This window comes from Nannospalax galili, unplaced genomic scaffold, assembly GCF_000622305.1.
Source record: "Nannospalax galili isolate Female #2095 unplaced genomic scaffold, S.galili_v1.0 scaffold31, whole genome shotgun sequence".
NCBI classification, from domain to species: Eukaryota; Metazoa; Chordata; class Mammalia; order Rodentia; family Spalacidae; genus Nannospalax; species Nannospalax galili.
Genome location: NW_008332149.1, coordinates 296,899 through 306,292, shown reverse-complemented (window position 1 = coordinate 306,292; position 9,394 = coordinate 296,899). Strand labels below are relative to the sequence as shown.

Below are 9,394 nucleotides of genomic sequence, written 5' to 3'. Positions count from 1 at the left end.
ATGTTTTTGAAATACTCTACAATGGACATGGACTTTCTCTGAGCGTCAGAAAATGATGGCTGGGTTATCTGACTCTTGGTGAAGCACCTGCAACCCATCAGCACACGGCCCTGTAGGAAGTGCCGGGAGAAAACTTACCTGGCAACGGACAGCCCAGCACCTCCATCCTCATGCAGATGCTGCCGTTATCAAACCAGGACTGCGGGTTTATGCGCACGTAGCGGGCCACCATGGGGACAGGCAGCTCATTCAGCACAGGGATTTCCTTTTCACTGTTCCCTTCAAATATCTATTGATGCTCAAGAGAAAGGAGACATGTTTTCAGAGTTCCGCTATGAAGAATAAGAGAGTTTGTGATTCATGTAATTCACTTATCCATCAGGACCCTATAGAGGATTACCTAACGACAGCCCAGCACCTCCATCCTCATGCAGATGCTGCCGTTATCAAACCAGGACTGCGGGTTTATGCGAACGTAGCGGGCCACCATGGGGACAGGCAGCTCATTCAGCACAGGGATTTCCTTTTCACTGTTCCCTTCAAATATCTATTGATGCTCAAGAGAAAGGAGACATGTTTTCAGAGTTCCACTATGAAGAATAAGAGAGTTTGTGATTCACGTAATTCACTTATCCATCAGGACCCTATAGAGGATTACCTAATACATACTGAGCATCAAGGACGAAAGGAACAAATCAGCCCTGGACCCTGTCCCAGGAAGTCCCCATTTCTCAGTCCATCATGAAAGTAAAGGGATGCTCCAGAGCATGGGTTTTAGAAGAAGGAGGACCAAGCCAACTTTGGGGCAAGGGGAGGTACCGTTTGACCTGACACTCAAGGAAAGCTACTTGGATGGGTAGGAATGGAGGAGACTCTAGAGGAAAGGAAACAGTGATAGTCAGAGAAGCCTAGCAGTGGGATTCATAGTGGGAGACCAGTTGGCTCCATCCTCCTGGAACACAGAATTGTTGGTGTGGGTAAGAATGAGACAGAAGGAGCTGAAGTCAGTGTATGAGACACTGGATACAACACCAGAAATGTGCACTTGAGACTCTGGGTTCAAGAGTGACAGGACTCCTATTCTGAAACTAATCACACGAGATCATTAGAAACTCAGGAGTGATGGCTGCATTTGTGTGGATGTGTGAACTGGGTCAGGGGTTGCATCTCAGAAGCCCTTTGATTGGAGTGAATACAGAATCCTGCATCAGCCCCAGACATGGGCCTCTTGTGACTGAGCTTCATAGCATGTAAAGGAGGCCACTGTCCATCACACTCCCATGGTTGAGTTAACACAGACTTGGCAAACTTCCTAGGGACAGGATAGAGCACAATGGCCAGGCACCAAAGGCATGGGTAGGGGGCACTCACCATGTCACTAGATCCATTCTTCACAGTGACCCATGTGTGGCTGTCATTGCTCACCATGACTTTATAGGATGTTACCCAGTCACTCCTGTGAAGAAATAAAACTAAGGTTATAGACTTTAAAATGCTTATCTCTTCCACAAGGAGGCACGGAAGGAGAGCAGGTGTGCTATCTCCAGTGCTGGGCCAGACCCTGATTTCTAGGGAGCCCCAAAGGTCTCCGAAGCAACATAAGCTATTCATATTGCCCTTGGTTGCCCACTGTAAGTACACAATAAGACCCTGTTGATGAAGACACCACACATATTGATTAATCAGTCTTGAACTGACTGGAAAACTTCCTCCCTGCTGGCTTTCATAGTACTGGAAAGTGCTATGCAGGCCACAGGGGGAGAAAAGACATCCGTGGTCTTAAGAGACCAGCACTGAACCCTGTATGCTAAAATACTGACATGCCAAACAAGATGTAGTCACTAGCATAACAGTGGCATGGTTGCCTAGAGAGAGACCCAGGTTTGCTTTGCTCAGCAGGAAACCTTGCTTCAGTGACAGAGAGACCGTCGGCGACAGAGTAACAACTCTGGGACTTGCAATTTCCTTCACAACAAGCCATTTATTACAAAATTCAGAAGGTTTTTATACATTACAAGGAACTGGCAGTCATGTGGGATTTGGCAGTCACATACAAAGATTTAGGGCACAAAGAAACAGGACATATAGTCTTTTAGTTGGCACCAGCAGGATGCCTGAACTTTTACTCAAGGTTACCAATGCCTATCTGGTAATTTATTGGCCACAATGTTTTCTTTCTTGGGGCTGAAAGCATGGTAAACTTTTAGCTTTTATCTTAGGAGTAAATCTCTAACCTGGCCTAATCTCTTAGCTGATGATGGCAGAGTTATTTGTTCAGGACAGGGAGGTGGGCTAAGGGCTGTTGACCAAGATGCTCTCCCACAGAGCAAGGAGCCTGAACTTTTGACCTGACTGCTTTTCTCCAGCTAGCCCTGTAGTTTTCTGCAAGACAGGGATTATCAGAGCTGCTGTTTTCAGCGGCCCCTCCCTTTAGCAGAGAACGTAGCCCCAACTTAAAAAGTTTTAGGCTCATCTCACCCTAGGGCATGCCATCCTGGTTTCCTACAGCTACCATGGGGATAACCAGCTGCCTTGTAATTGTATTTGAGGCCTGCTCCGCAGGAGGCAATTCATACTGAGAACTGTAAACCTGGTCAAAAGCCCCTGGCTGGGAAAGTCACAGGCCCTAGGGAGGAACTCACTATCGTTATTTTGCTAAACAGTCATGTTGTCAAGCTGGTTTCTAAATATTTGTTTATGCCCATAAATGTGCTGCTCTCAGCATTGGCCAGAGAAGCTCCTTTTGGTAGTGGGCAGTGGTTAATGGAGACACATAACTGACCAAAGTGCTAAGAACAAGTGGCTGTGGAGTGCTCAGCCCTGAATGGGACACTTTCTACCACATTTTTCCCTCCAAAGCTCAGGGATCTTTGTGGAGAGTCAGAGGTTGTAAATCACTACAAGGAAACAGTTTTTTCCAGACAGCAGGGCAGTTGTGCATATGAACTCATGGCATTTGTGTCAGCATGCACAAGACCTGCTCAAGCCCAAGCCAGACAAAATCCCAGCACGGAGGGGGAGGTGGGCACAAAGTCCTACCTCAACTAAGGAACTACAGGCATTTGATAGCTTCTGGGAAAGGAAGAGTCAGTTTTCTTTAAGGGTGTGACCCTTGGTAGACTGACCATGTTCCAGGGCATGTTCCACACTCAAGAGTATTTGGGCAACACAAATTGGACTTGATGGGGGAAAAAAGTACACGAAGGGGGGTGGGTAGGGAGGAGGGGGCGGACCTGGGAGGAGGGAGTTGAGGGAGAAGGAGAATATGATTGAAATACGTTGCATTTTTTTCTTTGGGGGTGTGTGGCCACTGGTAGGGTGCCCATGCGTCACTGGATGTCCCCACATCCATGAGCATATGGGCTGTACTGACTGGATGCAGGAGGGTATAAGAAAAAGGAAGAAAAGGTCATAAAGTTGGGAGAGGGGTAGGTTGGGGAACTCCTGGGAAAGCTGGGGTAGAAATAAAGGGTGAATACGATCAAAATAACATTGTATACATGTATGAACTCCTCAGAGAATAAATCAAAATATTACAAAACAAAACTACCCTAATTCCATGATTCTTACTGTCTCTGTGACCTTGTTCAGATAACTGGTCAATTTGTGCAACTTTTTCATGCATTAAATAGGACTGTGAGCGTGGAAGGGTGGAACAACTTTAACCAATTAAGACAATTCCTAGCCCCTGGTAAGCACTCAAAGTCCATCACTCACACAAATATATGCACATATTTGTTTGTATTATATCACACAGAGTAGAAGCTTAATGGAGTCCTGCAGGGGAAAAGTATCTCAAGGAAGACTTCAAATTAGTCTAGAAATTTCATTTCGGAAACTTGATTCGGGAAAGCAGAAAACCAGATCCAACTAGCCACAAAAGCAATAGCTTGAGTCTATGAGACTGTGGGTTCCCTGCTCCCATCTGTCACAGCCATGCTGACACTCCCCACCCTAGCAAGGATTCAGTGAGCTGGACCAAAGGCTGGACCCTCCCCAAACCAACTGTTCTTGTCTGCCACCAGACACAGCAACATGATAGCTTAGCAGAGTCTCTGGTTCACGAAAGGCACTGCTACCCACCCGGAAACCAAACTCCAGCAGTCATTCCTGACCTCCCTCCTCACCCCTGTATTCAACTTCTCATCAAGTTTTTTTCAGGTTACTGCCCATATCTTTCTAAAGTGTATCTCATTCTCTTCACTCCACTCCCCCAGCCCAGCCCATGTTCTCCAACCAGAACTACTGCAGTTGCCCCCAAATGGGGAATCTAAACTTCTCCATCTATCCAATGAAACATTACCACATCACCTCTTGTTTAACTGTTAAACACTGAGAATTCTTACAGTAGGAAAATTCTTATTTTACTGCTAAGAACAAAACCTTCACCATGGCCTTCACGCCCCTTGCATACATCTTGCTTTCAATCTGATACCCACCTGCCTCATGGCCTGTGTACTGACTGTTTATCTGTCTGCACTCCTGTCCACATCGAAATTATTCAGACCTCAAACTACTGAAAAACCAGTCATGACCCTCTAACGTGGGCAATTTCTTTTCTCAAGCAGCCTTTTTCCCCATAATTTAACTGAGTTTATAATTTAAAACTCCATCCTGGAATTGTCTGGCAGTATCTCCCCCCACACACCTCAAAAGAGTCTAAGCATCTCACAGATGGAGGAGAGAGGTGCTTGGATACCAGGACAGGAAGCTGATGCTCCTGAAACACAGAGGAGGACAAGAAGGGGGAGGGAGTCTGTAGACCTCTAGGGGTAGAACCCTCCCCCAAAGTATCTGGAGACCAACCGGAAAGTTTCCTGTTCCTCCAAAAGTTCTACAGTAATGGGATGTTTGCCAATCAGAGACTGTCTCTCAATATATGCCGTGTTTGTAAAACAAGCTCCAATCTATCACCTTTGAACCCTGGTTGGAATGAAAGTGAGCACAGAAAGGTTCATGTGTCCCCTGCTCGTTCTGTCTCAGACTCGGTTTTATTTCTTTTTGTTGTTTGTTCTTTGTAGAGTCCTGGGCACTGACCTTGTGCCCACAAGGTCAGTGCTCTACTTCTGAGCTACATCAGCAGCACCACACCCCTGTCTCAAAATTCATGTTATTGCTGACAACCATGGTTTCTTTCATTCCTGCTTTTTAGTATTCTCACTGAGAAAACACCAAAATTTATTTGTGCTTTTTATTGCTAATTAATTAACAGGATTTGAGTTGTTTCCAGCCTTGATTTGGTGCTGCTGGTACGTGTGTATGTTCTGGAAAATAATACAGGTTGGTGTGTAACTGGGAAAGTAACTTTTGGGCCATTGAATCATAGAATAGACATGTTCATCTGGAATCGGTTTCCACACTAACCGTCTATGTTCAGTCTTCTGTGAGGGTTCCCACTGTCCCATGATCCTTCAGTACTTGGTACCACATCTCTGCACCTCAGCCATTCTGATGGGTGTGTCCTACTAATTCAGTATGGTTCCTAGTTCAGTTTGCTTACCATCTCAATTTCATTTCTGTCGCTATGATAAACTATCCTGACAAAAAGCAATTTATGGGAGAAAGTGTATTTTAGCTCACAGTCCAGGTCTATAGCAGGAAGTCAAGGAAGGAACACACCACAGCCAAGTCAGGGGCATAGAGAAATGCATGCATGCTCGCCTGCTTGTCTGCTTTCGCTCAGCTCGCTGTCAGCATGCTCACACAGTTCAGGGCCCACGAAAGGAATGGTCCTACCCACACTGGACAGGGTCTCCCCACATCAACTAGTTCCAAAGAGTTCCCACAGAAATGCTCATAGGACAACCCAATGTAGACAGCCTCTCATTGAGACTCTCTTTCCTGGTGATTCTAGGTTGGTCAAGTTTATTAAAGCTAACCAGCACACTTGCTGGCTAAGCAAGTTAAAAAATTTGGATGTTGGGGCTGGAGAGATGGCTCAGCAGTTAAGAGCACTGGCTGCTCTTGCAGAGGACCTGGGTTCAATTCCCAAAACCTACATGGCAGCAGCTAACAACCATCTGTAACTCCAGTTCCGGGGGATCCAATGCCCTCTTCTGAACGCCATGGGCATTGGATGACATGGGTGCACTTACACACATGCAGGCAATACACTCATACACATAAAATAAAAACAATAAATAAAATGTTTTTTTTTAATTTTGGATGGTTATTGTGTGTTTAAATAACATCTATGAAGTACTTAACTTTTTAAACTGTTTTCTTTCCTATACTGCTTTCAAGAGTCCATATATTTCAGATATGAATTAAATATATTTTGCAAATTTTCTTTGTGTGGTATCTTTTGATGAAGACAAATTCTTAATCTTAATACAGTCCAGTTAACTTTTTAAAATTGTCTTCACTATTCATGGCCCTTTCAACAATTTTTTGCTTATTCCAAAGATCATAAGATCCTCATGGCTTTACCATTCAAGTTTAGCTCTACGATACATCTGAAACTGATTTGGGTGTGGTGTGAGGCAGGGGTCAAGGTACATTGTTTGCTATATGTACTTCCAATTGACTGAGGACACTTACATGATCATTTTCCTATTGCACCTCAATGGCACATTTGTCATGAGTCACGTGACCACATGTGTACACATGTCTCCGTATACTCTAGTCTGTTCCACTTGTCTACTTCCATCCTATCCCAAACCCACCTGTCTTGATTTCTCTAACTTTATAATAAATCTTAAAACCACGCCATGCATGGTTGCCACTTTATTTTTGCTTTTTCAAAGTCAATTGACACTTTGCATTCCCATATAAATTTTAGAATCATCATTTTCAAAGCAAAACCATAAGGCCTCTAGAAGGAACTAAGTCAGCCAACTACCAGCCACCTGCAAACTAGCAAAACAGCTCCAGGAACTGGTGACAGCCCTTATCTAATACAAAAAGCTGCACATTTTATTCCTTTGTGACAAGCACATCCATCGTTACGAGCCAGCCCTGGTTTTTAGAGCTGTTACAGCCCTGTTTGCTGGTCTCCTAATCTTCAGGGCAAGCTTGACAATCACAGCACTTTTGTGGCTTATTTCCACTTCATAAAACCACCTTGACATTCAGTTCTCTGCTGTTGAAGGCTTCACTCAAAGCAATGCAGTCCAAGCAAAGAAATGCTGGGGTCAGAGGCCTCTGAACAGCAAGAGGAGGAGGAGACCCTGCTGACTCTCCTGAGCTCTGCCAGCTCCCTCAGTTAAAAATGCAAAATGACCCAAAAATACCCTGAATTGTCCTTCCTCTAATCCAGCCTTCCTTCAGATTAGGTTTAAAACAGGAGGTGGGCCAAAAAGGAAGAAGTCAGAACATATTCTGACATTTAATTCCATAATGCTAATTGATTTAAATAAACAAAGAACACCCACCAAGGAAACGGCACTGTCAATGCTTATGGAGTCCTCTCAGCCTACAGCGTAGCTGGATTCTGGTTGCATTAACGTAAACAAAAGTTTTAAGTTACCAGTGGGCTTGCAAGCAAGTAAGAGAAATCTCCAGTGATCCGGGGACTATACAGGGCGGAAAGCAAAACAAGAATAGTAAGCATCGTACGAATTAAAAAGCCAAGGTTGCTTTAAGGAAATGCATACAAAGATGGGATCAGAACACTGTGCCTGCCAACCCTCAGAAGCTAAGGACGTTGAACTTGAAACCTTTTCCAAGACTCTCCAAGGGACCAAAAATAAAACAGTCTTAGAATGTCAGTATCTTCTTGGCTCCCAACAGATGTCCACATAAAGTCTCTTTGCAGAGTAGTCTTTCATTCAGTCTCTTGGGGGTTTCACTCAGTGAGATTGAGTAGGCAGAGACAAATCTGTAAACTAAGAGGTAGCAGAAATAAAATGTAAGAAATTCAGATCCAGAGGATTTGGGACTTTGGAACTATCATATCACATATTTAAGTTTTTGTTGTCAAAGATTTATAAATACAAATTCTCCTCCACTGACAATGGGGTTATGGCCCAGTAAAACCTTTCATAAGTTGAACGTACTGTAAGCTGAAAATGCATTTAATATTCCTAACCTACTGAACACTTAACTGCTGAGAATGCATTTAATATACCTAACCTGCTGAACACCAAATCTTAGCAACACAATACAGAAGTCTTCTCACATTCTTGGGTAACATCAATTGTGTTCAATAATTGCAGGTGAGAACTTCAAATATCTGAAGATGCACCAAAATTCCCAGAGACCCTTACAAATAGAATGTTCTTTCCTTGTCATTGTATGGGAACACTGGGTGTCCAGCCTTATCCCTTTTTAGAGTTGCCTTGATACTTAGATTCCCCAGCGTGATTACTTTAAGAGCAGGTATTTAGGGTGGCCCCGCACCTTAGCCAGGGATGAACAACCTGAAGATGGGCCCTTGACAGAAACCCGGCCAAGCTTCATGACTGGCTCACTGACCAAGACATGTTTCCCTGAAAATTTAGATTTGGGAACAAGGGGCAACCTCAGACATAACTTGCAAACCTTGGATGCTCAAGAAAGCTCCATTGGCCATCATATGCCTAGAGGGACAGAGGCCACTCCAGAGAGAGAAGAGAGACAGCAAAGCTCATAGGAGAGACCCTCAAAGAGATCCCAGCAGAAAAGCTCAAGCCCCACCTCTCTTCTTGCCCTTAAGCCTCCTAGCATAGTCAGTGTGTTTCAAGAAAAGACTTGTAATATCCATTTAAGGAAATCTTAATTATAACCACAGACCCAGGGATCCTCAGATGTGGAACTTGCTAAGCCTGAGTGAAAATAAAGATGATGAGCCCAAGCCAGGAGGCTAGGAACTGTGGTTCTACAGGAACAAACCAGCCAAGCCATTATCATCTGCCACTCTGATCAAGGGTCCAAAAAGTGGGACAACATAGGAAAGCCAGGATAGGAGGAACAGATTGTCTACATCTTGTAGCTTGATAAAGTACTTATCATAAAGGAGACCACCTCTCCAGGCTGATGTACTTGGAAGTTAGTGAGGAACAGAACGGCAAAGATTGTGCCCCTGGGCTGCCCTGTGGCCCCTGGCTGGATACTCAAGAGTGTGCTGAGAGACATTATCACCATTGAAGGCAGTCAGATTCCCTACGGAAACTTGAGGCAAGAACGCAGAGCTGAAAACTCTGAGTAGAGTCAAGAGAATCAGGGACGCCTAGTCCCCAAATCCTTTCAACGTCGCCCACTGTGCTTTCTGGAAAATCTCCATGCAGTCCAAGGGTGAAGCAGCAGTGATCCTCTGCCCCAAGCATACTGCTTGCAAAGTTCAGACAAGGTCATGCGAATGTTTGCCTCGGCTCTGGTGCTCAAGGACACAGGAGATGAAATCACCCTTGAAATTTATTGTCTTTATTCCCTTTTCCTGTGAAAGAACAACTGCTACCATCTTTTTTTTTTTTTT

General features: G+C 44.4%; 1 protein-coding gene across 1 annotated transcript in view; it reads right to left on the bottom strand.

The window, feature by feature from the left end:
• The window catches only part of Cpxm2 (carboxypeptidase X, M14 family member 2), a 122,250-nt gene that overhangs the window by 36,088 nt on the left and 76,768 nt on the right, over positions 1–9,394 (bottom strand). Inside the window, exons 5-6 of the mRNA XM_008827249.2 lie at positions 1,372–1,456; positions 139–289 (exon numbers count right to left, since the gene is read on the bottom strand). Coding sequence (XP_008825471.1) covers positions 139–289; positions 1,372–1,456 — 236 coding nt within the window. The remainder of the gene's footprint in view (positions 1–138; positions 290–1,371; positions 1,457–9,394) is intronic.